At 49.3% G+C, this 18,211-nt stretch overlaps 1 protein-coding gene across 1 annotated transcript in view; it reads left to right on the top strand.

Annotated features, from left to right (window-relative positions):
• Positions 1 to 18,211, top strand: part of GABRA3 (gamma-aminobutyric acid type A receptor alpha3 subunit) — a 58,519-nt gene that overhangs the window by 18,040 nt on the left and 22,268 nt on the right. The window contains exons 3-4 of the mRNA XM_008934892.4: positions 10,393 to 10,460; positions 14,106 to 14,326. Of these exons, the coding sequence (XP_008933140.2) occupies positions 10,393 to 10,460; positions 14,106 to 14,326 (289 nt within the window). The remainder of the gene's footprint in view (positions 1 to 10,392; positions 10,461 to 14,105; positions 14,327 to 18,211) is intronic.

The raw sequence follows: 18,211 nt of genomic DNA on the forward strand, positions 1-18,211 counted from the left end.
GAGACACCTTGTTTATTCTTTCTCCCTCTGCAATGACATAAAATTAATGCAATGCAATGCAGTGTGGCTCGTTTGATTTGGTTGATACTGTGTTCAGTTTTGGGCCTCTGATGACAGGAAAGGTATTGAGGGGCTGGAGTGTGTCAGGAGAAGGGCAGCGGAGCTGGGGAAGGTTCTGGAGCACAAGTGTGATGAGGAGAAGCTGGGGGGGCTCAGCCTGGAGAAAAGGAGGCTCATGGGGGACCTTCTCACTCTCTACAGGGGGGTTGTGCGTCGGGGGGGGTCGGGCTCTGCTCCCAGTTAACAAGTGGCAGGCTGACAGTAAATGGCCTCAAGTTGTGCCAGGGGAGGTTTAGATTGGGTATTAAGGAAAATTTCTTCACTGGAAGGGTGGTCAGGCTTTGGAACAGGCTGCCCAGTGAAGTGGTAGAGTCACCACCCTGAAAGTGTTCAGAAAATGTGTGGATGTGGCACTTGTGGACGTGGCTTAGTGGTGAACACTGGTGGTGGTGCTGGACTGACAGTTGGACTTGATGATCTTTTCCAACCTGAATGCTTTTATGATTTTTCTTTGCAGTTGTTTTCTCCATATCAGTGATTCTCAGGTTGGCAGTAGCAGCTTTGTATTGCACCTTTGTGCTTATCTTCTTCCTGGGGATCTGCCTTGAGCTCTGATGAATTACAGAGCTCAGTAATTGCTTTATAAATGCTTTGGATGTTACTGGCACCGATCTGAAGTTTTTGCAGCTCCTCTTAAAGAAACTGTGGTCTGTTGGGAGGTGATTTCTGTTGAAGAAAGACTTGCTGAGAATGAGTTAACGAAAGGTTCAGTGATTTATTTGTTTTTAAGAGAGGAAGTAAGTGAAAACCTTCCAGGGCCAGTCTGCAATCTCCCTGAGGAAGAAGCTTCAGGGATGCAGTGTCCATGCAGGCTCTGGATAAGCCTGGTCTAATGACTGGCTCTCCCAGCTGAGTCATACACACGTGATGGGATAGAGCAAAGGCAGGAGTCCTGTGGCTGCTTTGTTCTGGTGCCTCATCTCATCTGTGTTTGCAACCTCAGCCACAGCACAGGGGCACGGAACTGGAGTGATTTGCCTGATGCTGAGGTGGCAGTCTGGTGGTTTTGCCCTAATCTCATTGGTGTCTCCAGTGCATACAGCCATGCAGACATCCTGCAGGCCTGTGGTCAGGAAAGTTCTCCTGGCTTTGGTTTTATTGGGGCCACAGCTGTGTGAACCACCTGGCAACACAGTGCTCTCTGAATGCCCTTCCCCTGTCCACAGGGACCAGCAGGGATTCCCTTCCCTGACTGCCTCTGGCTTAGCCATCAAGGACAGTCTTTAAGACTGAATAATGTTAAATTATGCATGCCAATTTACATTCACACATTTTCTCATTGTATTTATAATATATAACAAACATGTTTATGTGGTGTCTCTCTTCCATTACCACAGGGTCTCAAAGCACTGTGGAACCTCTAAAAGCATGCTCCTACATACATATTCCTCCTCTGTCTTTATGGCATCTGAGGGTGTCCTGAGTCCTTAAAATAGTAACAACAGTAGCTTTGTTCATTCTGTCTTAGTTCTGTCTGTAGCAAAAATAGCACAGCTAATTTGTAGTCTCTGTTTGTAGTCTGTATGTGTGAGAATGAGGGGTGTGTGTAAAGCCTTCATGACTGCACACCCTCCAGCAGCTGCTGCTTCTGACTCTTTCTTCTATTCCGCCTGGACTTGATATCAAGAACTTGCACCACATCCTGATTCTAACCTCTGGATGTGGATTTTATGTCACTTAATGTGGTGATAAGAGTATGTGCATGTGGATGCCTGCACGGGGCCATGAGGGAGAGCTAAATTAAGCTGCATGTGCCAAATGCATCATTCTACTGAGTCTCGTAATAGGAGCCCTGGCTAAAAACCTGATGGTGTAAGGCTTATCAGATCCATCTTTCTGCCTTTTGTCTTCTGTAAGCTTTAGAGCCTGTTGGCTGACAGAAGGGTAGATATCTCAGAGATTTTAAGTCCCTGCAAGATTTGTGGAATTATGCAGCTGAGTGGAAAAAGACCCAAAGTAGAGAGAGGTAACTAGGTGGGATCAACTGGTGTTAGGCATCAGAAAAACAGGGAGGAAAAGCTGATCTGCAGGAAGCAGGGTGTGTTGGCCCCACTGCTGGTAAAACAGCATCTCTCCTAAGCTGTTCTGCTGGATAGAGCTCTAACCTGCACCCCCTGCTCTTGACAAATGTGAGAAAATGCCTTTCACCAGCATGGAGGGTGTGTGAAAGCCCTATAGCACCTTCTCCAGCAACATGTGGATTTACCTACTGTGCCAGGTACATCTGGAGCCCCCTTACTCCTCGTGTGTTGAGGCAAAGGGACAGTGCAGCCTGCTCAGTGCAGCAAGGTCAGACCAGAAAATTGGGCTACCCTGGGCTGTTATTGCCAGGGAATAACAGCCTGTGCTAGGGAGGGAATGCAGTTTCTCACCCAAAAGGCACAAGCAGATGCCCTGTGTGCCTCTTGGCACTGTGCTGGAAGCAAGGAGGAACAAGGTGTGTCTGACTCCTCTGCTTCAAGCAGTAGTTGTGCCTTGATCCAAACTCCATAACCAACGTGTTGTGTGGGTGTAGGGAGAGCTCAGACCTGGATCAGAGCCACGAGCACAGGTACAGCACGTTGGCAGACTCCTTAGGGATTTCTCTTCCAAGAACTGAGCTGATCTTCCCTATGGAACCCAAGGAGTTTGAGCCTAGGAATTAGACATCCATCAGTGCATGACAGTGTGCCACAGATCCTAGACAGCCATACTCCAGTGGTGACTGGGTCACTTCTTGGTGCTGCACCCAGTTCCTGCAGAGGACATGGGATGCAGTCATATTAGCACACTGCCTCTGCAGCATGCTGTGTGAGACAGGGAATAAATCTCTCCATTGTTTCAGCTCTCTGTGGCCCTGCTAAGGAAGGGAGCCAGGACAGCGGGCTGTCTTTCTCAGGATTTCACAGACATCATCTCACTTCATCTGCACTGAAGAATTAAGAACATGTAATTGTAGACCACGCTGATCTCTCTCATCACGTGGGAGTGGCTTTGTTGTTGGCTGTCTCTTGAGAGAGCCCCTGAAATTATTTTTGAACTGCTTCCTCTCCCCGTGCTGGAATATCCAAGTTGAGAGGAGAAAGGAAAGAAGCACAGCTGGAAATGCCACCACATGCATATCTGTGTTTACAGATTGGATGACTTCTCACTAGTCTGGCTGGAAGACATGCAATTGTATAGACACTGATGTGCCATCACACCAGAGAGAAGGTAGTAATTAATCACCATGGCTCACAGAGCAGCAACTTGGGAACTGGCTGTACAGCAAATGCAGGCAGTTCCAGGGGATTTAAACAGCAGCAGTGGGTGAAAAGATGCCTTGGCACCCCAGGATTGGGGGAACAGGCTTGCTGCTTCCATGGAGAGCAGCAGACAGCCTTGTTTCCCCTGCAAATGTGATGCCTTTTTGGTCACAACCCTGCAGGAGTCACTGGGAGCGTAACTGAGTGGGTCAGATCTGTTACACAGACCCAGTTACTCTGGAATCAAGCAAATAGCCAAGGAAAACTACGTTAGACAAATAGTTCGTGACATGGCAGAGCTAGAAAAGGATCCGACCCAAAGGTCTTGTTGGCAATCCCCTGCAGGCTCTTACTCACCCCTGCTTTTGCTGAGATGAGACATTTGTTTCAGACATTTATATATTGTTTCTTTCCTTACTATGTGGTTTATTTTGCAGAGTACAAATTTCCCAGTGCTCAGTCCTTGGCTGACCCCACTTTGCAGTGGATGAGCATCCCATCATCTTTAACCACGTTGTCCCAGGTGGGAGCATGAGGCCAAGGCCAGCCTTCATCCTCCATGGGACTGTGGTCATCCTCATCTCTGTGCTCATTAGAGAGAGGCAGGTGCCATCAGAGGCAGTGAGGTCTGGGTGGGCTGAACTACCTGTGGGATTACCCTCCCCCCATAGACAGAACGGGGCCAGTGGGGTCTCAGCTGTGTCTTGATGCTTCTGCCCAAGTGAGTTTTCCTGGAGATGCTTTGGTATTTTAGGTGGTTCAGGGGATTAAAGCTGATGCTGCTGTTAGCTCTGTCTGGCCTGTGAAGGACTGGGCCAGCTGCCAGCCCTCCTGGTGACACTCCTGGCCCTGTTCTCTGCCATTTGGCATTGACAGGACCAAGACACCCTGTGTATGTTCTTGCTGCCTCTTGTAAGAAGAACATGTACACTCTGCTGTCCACTTTTGGGAAAGATGCCCAGGCTGAGCTTGTCAGACCAGGGTGAATGTCTGTGAGAGGAGATTTGGCTTTTGCTTCTGAGCAAGTGATTTCATATACAAGGGTGCTGAGGCACTACAACAGCCAAAGCACGTCTGAAAATATGTATGTTTTCTTTGGGACTGGGAGTTTGAAGAGGTTGACTGTGACTTCTCCACGTGTCAAAAACAGTTGAGGAGAGAGAAGGGGTGGTGTGAGACCTGCCCACACCTCTGCACTCCAGCTCTGCTCTCCCTTCCGTAGAGGTTGGAGGAAATGCCAGTACATTCTTAGGTTTTTTTGCCATCTCTCTTCCCCAGCCTTCCCCTCCTGACCCAAGTAAAGCCTCTGTTCCCAGGATAGCAGGTGTGGGAGCATCCCAGGTGCAGCAGGGATGTTTGTGTTCCTGACATTAGCAGTAGCTTGTGCTGCCTTGTGGGCTTTGTGTGGCAGGAGCTTTGTCAGTGTCCTTGGAGTCAGCTTTGTCCCCTGGCTGGGCTGGACAAGCCCAGGAGGCATTAACAGCACTGCAGTGATGTTCACTGAAATGTTTCCTTCTCTGCTGCTATTTCTGAGCTCCCCAGCAAAAAAAACTGAAAGAAAAGCAACTCTAATGTGTGTGGGAGAGTGTGACTGGCCCCACAGCAGGAGAGCATCAGTGAAGGCTACATTAGGGATTCCTGGTGTGTGGTTGGTGATGTAGATGTCGTGTCTCCATTCCTGCAGCTTGAGGCTGTGGGGGGAGGTCCCTCTCCCCTTGGGCACCCGCCCCTCTGCTTGTGCCTCCCTGTCCTCTCCCAGTACTGGCCTGGCAGTCCCAAGGGCAAAGTCACAGAGAGGGGACCATGTGCCACATCATCCATAGATGTGCCACTCCCTTTCCATGCATCTCTTCCTGCAAGGGGGAACCACTCTGTTCCTACTTCCCAAAACGGGGCAGCACCACAGGTTAAAAGGCCATCTGATAAACCAAGGTAGGGACTGGGAGAGGCAGCAGTCCTGGTGTGAGGGCACTGAAGTTCTCAAGGAGGGGCCCAAGGGTGGAGTTTCTGGCTGGGGGCTCTTGTGTGCCAACTCTGCGGCAGAGGCTGCCAGGGGTTGTGGTGCAGCTCAGTTCCAGTGGGCTCATAGAGCTTGTAGCACAGGTCATAGGAGCCTGTTTTGTTCCAGAAGCTAAAAGTGGAAGGAAAATTAAATTCCTCCAGTGAGAGGCTGAGAAAATGAAGAATGACACACACAAAAATCTTTTGTGTGCAGCTACAAAAATTACCTGCTGCTGCTTATTAATTATCATGGCAAGGATCGGGGAGAAGGCATGAGGTGGAATTTGGGAGCATAAACCAACTATTTCCCTTCCCAGAGATGCTGGGTCGGCTGGAAAGCACTGTCCTGTCCAGTGTGCTCACTGTGGGTTACTTGATGTGGGAAAGAGGGACACAGGAACACCTCTCTTCAAGGTGACACTGCTCTCACCACAGGCTGGTGGGAATCCTTCCCAAGGGATTCTGTATTTTCGAGGGGACACTGGATAAGGAGACCTCATTGAGCTGAGGGTAAATATAGTTGTCTAGGAGGGAGTTAAGGGGCACTATCAGCTTGTTACTGTCCTCCTTAGGTTGTGGGAGGATATTGGGCTAGCTGGAGTCTGGAGCAGTTCATAGGGAGCCCAGTGCAGAAACATCTACCTCCTGGAGCTGGCCTGGAGCAGACTGATGGTTTGAACCCCCGGGGGCAGAAGAGCCTGAACAGCACTGTCCTTTCTACTCTCAGCCATGCCATCCTGCTCAGAGACACCACCACAGGCAGGGTTGTCGCCTCCAGGCTCCCTTAGATGCCAGCACGGCCCGGGGGCAGAGCAGGAGCGCTGCCTCGGGGCGGTCCCCATCCCCTCGCTCATCCCGGTTATCTGCGGGCCGAGGCTGTGCATCCTCGCTGACGTCAGCGCATCAGCCAGGAATCCCCTGCACGAAGCCGCAGTGGCTTCGCCCCCGTTTCCATGGCACGCATCGTTCGGGAGCCCCCAGCGCTCGGATGCAGGCACATCATTTCAGCTGGCTTGCGGCAGCGCCTCTGGGAACCCCCGCCCGGGAAACGGGACCGCGCTCAGCGCAGCCCCAAACCTCCGGAGCCGGTCACGTTCCGGCCGAGATTCCGGAATGAACGGCCCTTGCTGAGTGCGGCGGGATGTTTAACGAGAGGCTGCTCAGCCCCCCTGTGCCCCCCACCTCCCAGAATCGCTCGGCTCTCCAGCCAGCGAGGGGAGAGGCAGCGAGGCGGCGTAATTTGTATTCCAGCTCTGCTGCTGCTCCTGGTGCTTCCAAGAAGCAAGTAAAAATAGCACTCTGTCATTTTGTAAATAACAGCTATCTCCTCACAGGCCCAGGGAGTCATGAGCACTTAAAGAGGGGATTGCAGGAAGGGGGGGTGTGTCTGCCTTGAGCCAGGGCCTGAAAGATGGGGAGTTGGAGGAGGGCACAGGGGAGGGCGAGGGTAGATGGAGTCCCTGAAGCACCTCAGCAGCAGCTGCTACTGCTTTACACCTTCTGCACACCCGGGGAAGCAACAGACCCTGCTGGTGTTGGAGCTGGGGGTCCAGATCTGGCCCCTCCACCCCGGGCTGGGAGGGACCATTGTGGTGTACACGAGCAGCCAGGCCTGGGGTAACAGATTCTTGGAGGAGAGGGGTAGCTTTTAAAGAGCAGGCAGGTGTAGGAAGTGCCATGGTAACACTGTGGGAAGGGATGGTTTGTTTTGCATTTGCATTGCAGATCTGCCCAGCTGTGGGGGATTTCTCCAGGCAAGGCAGCGTGGCCAGGCAGGCAGAGAGCGAGTTCTGTGCCTCGGGGGAGAAGGGGCAGCTTTGGGTGACCTGCAGCACCTTGTTGCTGCTCACACACTTGCTCCAGATGGTTTTAGAAACGTGATTGTGCTGAGGATTGGGAATAAGCTGAGCCAATAAATGGGAAAAGCTCCCAGACCAGGGAACCAGCCTCCAACAAATGGCTTGGGAACGTGGCATGCCACTAGTGTCTCTAAATTCTGCCTGTGTACAAGTGTTGAACCTGAAAATTTCTTGTTCTTCTAGTTTCATGTTGGCTCCAGGGTCTTTTTTTGCTTTCCTGGTCCCCAGCAGGACCTGGGGCACAGTGAGGCTCAGCAGGGTGGCTAGAAGGGGTTTGTGCAGCCCACCAAGAGTAACACTGAACCCTCTTTAGGGCAGTGTTGTGCCATTACTTAGGGCAACCAGGGCTGGTCCGTGCTCTTCTCCAGCTTCCTGCCTGAACCAAGTCTGTCCTTTTTTGTTTATGAACAGGACCAGCAGCATCTTCCTGCCACCCCAGCAGGCTTGAAGGCTTAACTTGTGCATCCAAAGCCCTTTGAATTACAGGGAAGAATGATGCTAGGAAAGGAAAAGTGTAATTTAACATTCTGCAACAGATCTAATGAAAGCACCTAACCCTATGTACAGTCCTTAATTATTAAATCTTTGGTGAGGACTGGGCAAAGCAGCCAAGCAGCAGGGCTTGCTTGTCTGTGGATTGAGGACCAGATAAGGATTTCCCTGCCATGTCTCTAAGAAGAGGCAGGTGATGATCTCTCAGCTTTCTCTTGCTGCAAAAGTAGGCACAGTTTCTTCTCTTCACCCAGGCTGTGGATGGGTAGCTGTGAGGGCAGGGAGAAGGGAGGCTGGGTGAGCAGCTCCTGATTGCTCTGGAGGAGAAGGTCTCGCAGTCACAGAGCCAGTGAGCTCTGGCAGAACTGCAAGCAGTGCAGTTGCTCTTGGGCTACAGGATCATGAAGGAAGTGAGTCTCTGAGGCTGGAACTCGCTCTGTTCTGCTGGTGTTTTACTTATCTCTGGATTTCCCAGCTCTGCTGAAATCCCTACTTGCGTGGCAATGATTTAATTTCAGAAATCCCTCCGGCTCCCAGCCAAATCCTGCCCTTAGGAGCACACATTAACAGGGAAAGTTCAGTCTGGCTTTTGCCATGAAAGGTGCAGGGAGCTTGTTTTCCTGTGTGCTGAGGGACATCAGTAAGCCAGTGGTGAAGCCCCAGCTTGTCCCTGCACCAGGCACTGCACGGCCTGGCCTGAGGAATACATCTGCAGCCTGGAAATGGGAGATCCTCTTCAGCTCTGGGCCATAATTGAGTATTAATATTAATTATTAATTTTAATAAGATAATGCCATTATTTTTGATTGGATTTGCCAGTAGATTGAAGGGAACAGGAAGGGGTCCCTGGAGCTCTGTGGCAGATTGTTTACAGCTTGATAAGGACATAAAGGCTCACGTAAAGATTGCAGGGTCATACCAAAATGCGTCCAAAACTCGTTCTGCCTTTTGTCTTCTCACGACTTACTGAATCCCTTCCTTTGTGCTTGAACCCACCAGAGCACATTGGGAAGCACAGGCCCTTTCATGGACCCCTGTCCCTGAAACATGAACAGGGACACCCTGTTCCCTCTGCACTTCACAGGAGCTGTATCCCCTGGCCATGGGTGGCCGTGGATCCTGATCTGAGATCCGTGGCTGAGAGTCTGTGTTTTCTCTAGAACACAATTAACTTTCCCTCACAGCATGTGGTAGCAGAAGGAGCCTTGCATCACTGTGTATCTCATTTGAGGACTTGTTTGGAGGGAGACAGAGAATGTTTCTGAGTGTTTGCTGCAGAAGTAACTCATTTTGTTTAGACTTCTGGGGTTTCACAAAGTGTGCTGCATACATATTTCTCTTTAACCTTCTTTTTATCACATCAAGAAAAGATCAAGGGTTACTTATATAGCACAATAATACCAGCCATAGGCTGCATCAGAAGCTTTCCAGCCATAATAACAAAAGACATATATATGTATATTTTAGCCATTAAGGAGAAAAGCCTGCCAGAATGCATTATCTTATGTTGGGATGCAAAATTTTGAAGCACAAGACTAAGCTTCATAGTACTGCAAAATAACTGTCAGGGGACAGAAGGATTTCCATAACTTAATTGAGCAATAGGCCATCCAGGCTACTTGCAAAGCTGCTGCAGTGGCCAAAATTGGGTACTGTGCATAAAACATGAACTCTGCTTTGGGGCTTTAAATTGGTTCTTTCATTAGGAGAGCAGCTCTGAGCCAGCTAATGCCATACAATAGCATGATGTATCCCTAAAGTGGTGAGGATTTATGGTAACTGAGTGCTCAACTCAAGGCACCTCATCCATCATTTTTTCAGCACGACCCAGTGGGCAGAGCACAGGGCTGTAAATCTGGCAAATCACTGTGCCTTGATTTCCCTGCAAAACGGGACAGCAGCAGAGATGTCAATCAGGAAACATGCCAAAATCAACTGAAGCCAGGAAGGAGAGCTGTGTGTGCTGCTCAGCACGTGCTGACGGCCGCCTTCTGCGGAGCGCTCCGGATCATCTCCGTCTGAAGGCATGGGATGGAAATGGCCCCTGGGTTTTAGCAGCTGGGGCAGGATCTGGGGCTCAGTGTCTTTTTTGGGGCAGTGAGGCTGTTGTTCAGCATCCACGAGGGCAGCACAGCCTGGGGGCAGGGGAGCATGTGATGTGGGCGAGCAGCAGCTTCGCAAGAATGAGGCACTTAGGAGAACAGCAAGCACGGCGGCAGCAAAAGGCAATCAGAATATTGATTCTCTTTACATACAGATAAGCCTGAAGCTGTAACAAACCCAGGCTTTCCTGAGACTGGTGGAACATTGCTAGGCTGTTTATCAGGCTGGGAGACACAAAGGGATTTCACATTAAAAGGAGTTTCAAAGCACCTCTGTATTGAAAACGTGTGGATCTGCACCACATTATGGATCGTGCAGCCACATGGATTCTGTAAATACGCAGTGTCTGGCCACGTGGGACATATTCATCCTCAGTGTAAGTGTGGGAAGCAGCAGAGCTGTGCTGGAGATGAATTTGCCCAGTTAGGAGTGATAAAATCAGCCGTTGCTTGGGGCACAGAGGATGGTGCAGAGGGTTCAGCAGAGCAGGAAAAAACACCACGTAACAACCCCCAAATCCTTCCCTGTACAAGAAAATTCAGTTCTTTAATTGCTTTTTTTCCCTTCTCTCTTTTTTTTTTTTTTTGTCCCAGACAGTGTAACCGAAGTCAAGACAGACATTTACGTGACAAGTTTCGGCCCTGTCTCGGACACAGACATGGTAGGTGCCTCACGGGGAGGGATGGCTTCTCCTGCAGCCACTGCGGGTGTGTCCCACCCTCGTCCCAGGAATATCTGGACAAAAGCAGGATTTTCCTAAATGGCAAAGCTGGTGGTAGCTCAGTGTGAGTGGTAGAGAGGGGCTGTTTCTCAGGCTTTTGGAAACCAATTGATAATACACCCTTGGAGAGTCAATACCTTTGCACTTCTCAGACACACTGCAAGCTTTAGGGTCTTTTTATTTCCTGCAAGTCCAACCTAATTAAGTGGGGTCTGCCCATGGGACCTGGACATGAACATAGCACGCTCCCCCCGTTACCTGCCTTGACAAGCACCTTTGCTGCAGACACCTTTCCCTGACCTGTCTGTGTGTGGAGGAAGGAAGGTGCTCCCTGGGAAGAGGAGAGGATGCCAGAATCTGGTCTGGTTTGATGGCAATGCCAGAAGAGAATGATTCACCATCAAACTGTCCTCAGCGCTCGAACCGAAAAGGAGGCAAAAGAGGAAAAAAAGAAAAAGCATGAACTGATTGCAGTATTTTGACATGTTCAGGGGAAATTATTAATGAAAAGGCCTGAGGTCTGAATTAAGGCTTGTATTCCCACAACAGTTTGTCTTCTAATTAAAACAGGACTGTGGAGCATAATTAATAGTGAGGTTTCTCAACAGCGTTCCTCGCAGCTCGTGTTCCACAGGCGCCCAGGCGCGCGGAGAAGAGTTGGCTCAGGATGGTTGCTCCACAGTTCAAGGATGCCACGTGAGGACAGCCCTGCATTCAGGACTGAGAGCCTCCTGCACATCCAGCACCGGAGGTGGCCTGGTGCTGACACAGCCCTGGCCAGCAGTGGGCTGTCCTGGCCGTGGAGGAGGAGCAGGCTTTGCTCTCACCAGCCAGGCCAGGCTGGAGCAGTATCCTGTGACTCTCATGGAACCTCTGGAGCTGGAAGGGTTTAATTTTCTGTGCTGACACGGCCTGAACTTCTCTTCAGCTGTCCCACGGACAACCCTGTGCTAGCAGGCAGAGGAGCTGGGGAAGAATAAAACCTCTGTGTTTCATGGAAGTGCTCGTTCAATCCCGCAAACCCCTGTTGCTTTGAGAAGACCACTCCCTCCAGGGTAAGAAGTTAACTTGATGTCAGCCTAGTTGAGACTATTAACCTCATTTGAGTTCTCCCTCCCTCTCTCCCTGCTCTCCTACCGCAGCAGAGACCCATAATATATTCAGCAATCGTAGCCCGTGGGGAGTATCTGATAATTACTTCCAAGGTGGAGCATATTTGATTAAGGGAGTGTGTATAATGAACTGTGAAGAAGAAATATGAGGTATTGAAAAGAGGAAGGTATTCTCCGCGATGTGATTTGACAAAATGAATTTAAAATTAGGAAGACAGTTAAGGAATAATAAATTATTTCCCCTTCCCGTGCTTTCGTTCCGTGTATTTTCCAAACGCACAGCGAACGTGCTTCAGCCCGCTGTTCTGCTGCTGAATGCACCCAGAAACGTGAGGGAGAGAAACATGGGGAGAGCCTGCTCTTCTGCTGTGGTTCCTTTTATCTCGGGAGCGGGGAAGTCCCTCCTTCCCCGCTGGATCTGCCCGGTGATGCGCTCCCATCCCTCCCACAGCCATTACTCACCGCCTGCAGAGCGGCTCCGGCGCGTCCCGCTGCAGACAGAGACTGTAATTATGATGATGGAGGAGAGGCAGGTAAAGCTGCTGTGCAGAGGGGAGGAGAGCAGCTGGTTACAGAGCCTGGAGGAGGACGTGTGGACCTTTTCACTGAGCTGCTCCGAGGGACTTCTCATCTCAGCTTTTAGTTCGGTTTGGAAAGCAGAGCCTGACAGGACCTGACACGCGCCTGGATCTTCGGCACTGAGCTCCTGCAGCTTTGCCTCGGTCCCCGGGAAATTATAGAAAGAAAAGAAAAAAAGAGTTCAAGGGAGATTTTTGTTTCATGGATGGACTCTGAAGGCAGACTCACTCTTGATGTTTTCAGCTGTTTCTATAAGTAGGAGAAAAGCATAACATAGAACTAAGTGTGCTCTTTGGAAGGGGTGACTTGGGAATGATGCTTTTAAGGAAAGAAGTATAGAAAAGAGGGGAAGATTCTCAAAATTATTTCTCTTTTCTTCAGGAATGATTCCTTAGCATAGAAGAAGAAAAACAAGGCCTGGAAAGTTGATAAAAATGTTTTGCCTCTTTGTTTGCTGTTTTTTAACAGGAACAGGGGTTTTGAATAGGAGAGATCTTCTCCTGATAAGGACTTTTCCCAAACCTCCCAGGACACAGGCTCTTTTCTTTGGTTTTATCCATTTACTGAGCTTAAAACCACAAAGATCACTTCCATGAAGGGCCCGAATATCTAGTACATGGCAGAGCCTGTAGGAATGTAGAATCTTCTCTCCCTTTTCTCCAGCCAGGCTCCAGAAGGTTCATATTTGAACAGGGGTGGCTCCATGGCCGGGGAGCAGGGATGAACTTGTTTACTGAGATGCTTTCATTCAGCTGCCATCTGCCACAAAAACCTGTAGGAATTTCTCTGTCCTATAGGAAGCTGATGCACAGCAGTTTTTAAATGCTGCTGAGAAGTGCTGCAGGAAAGAAATCACTCACAATGATAAGTTTAGTTGGTCCTGCGGCCTCCAGGAACACGTAAATAAAGACTATGAGTCTGCAACAGCAGGGGAAGAAGAGTTGGGACTGTTCTTCTTTCTGAAGCCCCCTTCTCTCTCTGAAAGCCTCGTGGCTCTGAAAGCCCTCGTCAGCCAGAGGTGTGTGCTGTAGAGGTGAGCAGTGGTGCAGCCCATGCTGGTGGGCTGAAGACATGAACCTCAAGTGACATGAACCCTCAAAGGACACGGGGACCACTGGGTGCACTGATTTGATTTTGCTTTGGGGTGGCCATGGAGCCACAGTGACCTTGCTGCTTTGATCGAGTGGTTTCTGAGGCTGCAGGCACCGAGCAAGAAGCTGCAGTACTCCAAAGAGATGACTTCTAATTGCCCCAGCTGGAATTTGGCCTAGGAAATGGGTTTCTACACTAACTGAAAAAAATAAAAAAAAAGGGGAGGGAGGAAAAAATACAAAAAAGAAGACAAAAGAAAGTCATAGGATCTAGTAATGCAAGTTTGTGAAGTCCTTGATTCAATGCTTTTCTAGAGGTGGCCTGGGGAACAAAATAACATTGTCAGTGTCATGGAAGTCGATTTCATTATATTTTTTTATGAGCAGGGATACAATTGCCAACATCCTGGCCAAATCCCATCTGCAGGATCTTTAGTTTTGCTTTTTAAAACGCCCATGTAGCTGCACACAATGCACTCCCTCCCCTGAAGCATCTGGGTAAAGGTGATGGTGCAGGAGGGCTACCCCAGAACTGGCTGCTGTGATCTGTGTTGCAGCTTGTCTGCAGTGGTCAGAAACATTGGAATGCACATTTTGACGTCATAGGTGAGTCATTATACAAAATGTGGTAAATGCCATGTATCCTCCACTGCAGTTAATTCCTGCTTCTTGTCGCACCACACTTCACATCACCCAAGGTGTGCCAAAACGCAGTCTGCTCCCTGACTGAAGATACTTCCTGAATCCCCTTGTTTGCAATGAAGAGCTGAGCTGACTCGCTTTTCTCTCCTCTCCCCACAAAGGAATACACCATTGATGTCTTTTTCCGGCAGTCCTGGAGAGATGAAAGGCTGAAGTTTGATGGTCCCATGAAAATACTTCCCCTGAACAACCTGCTGGCCAGTAAGATCTGGACTCCTGACACCTTCTTCCACAACGGGAAGAAATCTGTTGCCCACAACATGACAACACCCAACAAGCTGCTGCGCCTGGTGGACAACGGCACCCTCCTGTACACCATGAGGTAGGTTTGTGTCTCCTGGCCAGGGTATTCCAGGTCCCTGCACACATGCAGGCCAGAATGGGACCTCAGGGTGCATGACAGCAGGATTTATGCAGACTTTCACTAACTCTGTTATCCCACTTGAGCCTTACACTGCTGCTTTCTCTGCTACCCTTGTTTCCTACCTATGTACCATCTCTGATCCTCAGCTTCTGCACATTTTTACAGGTAGCTTTTTCCTCATCATTCATGTTGATATTTTTTTCTTTTATGTGATGAGGTAGAAGTGTTGGGATCTATAATTTGTGAGGTTGATGCTCTAGCTGATATAATTTTGTTCCTGACCTGTGATGGGTTATGAATCAGGTATCCAGTGCTGCTAGGGAACAATAGCATGGGAGGATTTATTATTCTCCAGCAGCTTAAGAACAGACCTAAATTTGTTCAGCATGTTACAGCAGAGCCATTTCAAACATCTAATGAGACTGAGCTTGCTTGTGAGAACGATGGGGTTGTTTTTTTTTTCCTTCTTTGTGGAATCAGAAGTCTGGATCTGGGTGATCAATGCACATCATTAGGAAAAAAACCCCAAACAACAGCTTCTTAAAAACTGTGCTTTGGAGAAGCCGGGTTCTAGGGGCCATCTGAAGTTCCAGGTTTAACCCAGCCTATGCTACCCCCTCCTGGGATGTCAGGGAGAGCCCTGAACAAGAGGCAGCACCTCTTGGGTTGCCCAGCACCAGCCTGGGCAACCTCCCTGTGAGCTCCAGCAACTGGGACCTTCCTCTGAAAGCACCAGTTGCTGTTGGGAAGCTGTGCCTGAGCAGTCCTGTCTGGGTATCTCAAGAGCAGCCCTGGTACATAACATTTTTCATTAAGCTACAACAGTTTGAGAGCAGGAAGAGAAATGCCTTTGGGTTAATGGTATGTTCATTCCAGAACTATTCAGATATTTCTGTACACTTGTAAGCTGTTCACCCACGTCAATAATGTTTGCCCCCCGAGGTTGATGTACTAATTTGCCTTCTGAGGTAAACGGGCTCATAAATGAAACAACAAGTTACTCATAGATGCACACGAAAGGTATTGAGTTGATTTTGGAAAGGTGTAAATCTTTGTTTAAAAAATTTGTTCGCTCTGTCTCCATCTTCAAGCCAATGCTAACTTGTAACAGGCTTCATTGTGGATTCTGTGTGCTGAGATGATGCACTTTCACCTCTGTTTTTGAGGACCAGGCAGAATTTCATCTCTTCATAGTCGAACTGGCTGTGAATCTACGTGGTGTCAGCAAATTTTACAGCCTGCATTGATAAACAATGCTCTGCTTTTGTGCAGCAGTTCTCTAATATGAGCTAATCCTGCCAGTGCCCTGGGGGTTTAGGTCTCCACACATCAGTGATCTCACATTAAGGCAGATGGGGTAAATGAAGGGAGAAGCCCAACTTGACTCAAGGGCTCGATTCTGCTCCCAGCTCTCTGACCTGCATGTAGACAACTTAACACTCCCCCTGTTCGTATCATTGTCTGACTGTGAAGTATTATAGGAGCTGCTGGCATAAATAGCAAAAAAAAAAAAAAAAAAGGACTCAACTTCAGAGCTTTTATATCATTTCACTTCTTCTTTATTCAGCAAACAGCCATTAGCTGCAGCAAGCTTTGTGTGACTAAGAAAGTGTTGGATTTATGTTTCCGTTTAGGGCTGGGCAGGTGCCAGGATGGCAGCATCATGAGACTCTTGGGAATGAGCTTCTGGAAGAAAACAGAGCCATGGGGTTTTTTTAAATAAAATCGAAACATCCTTCATTTTAACTGTATCCTGAAGAACTGGGGGATGAAGGACCTCCTTTTGGGTATGCTCCTGCCCACCTTAGATATACTTTTAAGGCTTTGTAAGAGGTGAAGAGCCCACTCAGAGATACTCAGAAAGGAAGATGCAAGGGCACAGACTGCATGGGCCAGGACCATGCCTCGGGCTCAGAGACCAAATCCTGCCTGGCTTTGCCACTCCTAGGCACTCACACCTTGATTCCTCTGTAAAATCATGACAAGGGTATCACCTTCCCTTTTTAAGTGCTTTGAAACCTCCTTCCAGGCCAGGGTTGGAGGGAGGCTCGTGTTTTATGCCCAAGTGTCACATTTGCTGTCCTCCCCCATACCCAGGGGCAGGCATATGTGTCCCTCTCAAAGGAAAGAGCAGGACCACAAAGCCAATCTCAGCCTCACACAGCTGTCATCCAGCATGGATGGGCAAATCCCAGAGAGGTACAGTCTGTCCTGATGACTATGGAGCAAGTCTGGACTTTCACCAGGTTTCCACTGGCCTGGCAGGACTGCCCAGGTGTTCCCTTGCAGGCTCAGTCTAGACTGGTACCTTGCCATGCAGTTTGACTCCTGAGAACATCCTGCTCCTTTACCTTGTACCTGCCAATATCCTTGAGGCATCAGTTCTGCTGATGTGCAATTAGAGGCATGTCTCCTGCCATTTATCCTGCTGTGAAAGCCAACTTCTCTTAGTCAAGGCTTGCAGTTATAGATGAAGTTGCTCTGGTGGAACAGCAACTCTGTCACACACATCCAGCAAAATTACACCTGTGTGACAATATTTATAGCTCCTGGAGAGAGCCTCTTTATCACTGACCTGAGCTTCAAGGAGTCACACAGCAGCTGTAGCCGAGCTCCCAGAGATCTCCTTTAGTCATGGCACAGTCTCCTCAGGGATTGGTGCAACATCACATCTGACCACGGGCAGGCCTTGGCACCTGGGTGACAGTGTGGCCTGTGTGACCACAGCACAGAACTGCATTTCTCTATTCCCCAGGGTTACTGATCCCTCTGCACCTTCCCTGCCACTCCAGCTGCCTTAGAGGGCACGGGGAACACAGTTTTATTATGTAGCTCTTTTTTGTGGAGCTCCTACAAGATCCAAGTAGTTCACAAAAGCTGGGGTCTCAAAGCTCTGGTGTCAGACCTGAGCACAACAAACTGGGAATTGTGCATGGATTTACATAAGGTAGAGACAAAAGCTGAGCTGCTGCAGCAGTCTCTGGATGTACTCTCTGGTTCGAACTGCGTGGGGCACGTAGATAATGTTCTGGTTTTTCCTGGCCTTGAAGCATACGAAAATAGTGAAAGTTTAATGCTGGGCTGATGGGATTCAGCTTTGTGAATCCGGGCTTTAAAAAAAGCTCTCCTGCTCTTAACAAGGACCGTCAGAATGGCATGTTGAGGCTTTGTGGTTATTGTCAGAGTGGTTCCCAGACAATACGTGCTCAAGTTAGGCACTTAGAGGATGTTTTCTTTACCTGTCAGGCTGACATTCAGCTGCATGTCCAAAGACTTTGCCTTGAGAGCCTGTGTTGCTGAAGAAAACAGAAGTCCTTGGTGGCAGTGCATGAGCACTGAGGAAGGAGGGTTGGGGAACCCTGGGGTGAGTCAGAGGCAGAACAGGAGGGAAAGAACATCTGCAGACATACAGGGGCTGTTGAACCCCACGTAACAAGTCCTCTGCCCATTATAATATGTTCAGGGGGTTGAGCTGCCCATGCTGCTTCTTGAAGGCACAGAGCTTTCCAGGGTCTCCTTCAGCAAAGGCTTTGGGGTGGCTTTACTGCCTGGTTTTTTTTAACGCCCAGACAACCTGTGATTGCCCCAGGCTGGAGGTGGGACACCCTTCCACACAATGGAGGTGCAGCCTCCCTGCAAGAGCAGCAGCTGGAACATCCCAGCACTGTTCTGAGTAGTCTGGACTGGCAGCTATGTGGCTGTGTCCCACATCAGGGCCGATCCCAGACAACAGCACAGACAGATCCAAGCAGACCAGAGGTAGACTGACTGATAAACACACAAGCAGGCAGATAGACTAGATGAGATTTGCTCTTGCTTTTCCCTGCCTTACAGTTTCCAGAG

Source organism: Manacus vitellinus, unplaced genomic scaffold, assembly GCF_001715985.3.
Source record: "Manacus vitellinus isolate BGI_N305 unplaced genomic scaffold, ASM171598v3 scaffold_19_pilon, whole genome shotgun sequence".
Classification (NCBI taxonomy): domain Eukaryota; kingdom Metazoa; phylum Chordata; class Aves; order Passeriformes; family Pipridae; genus Manacus; species Manacus vitellinus.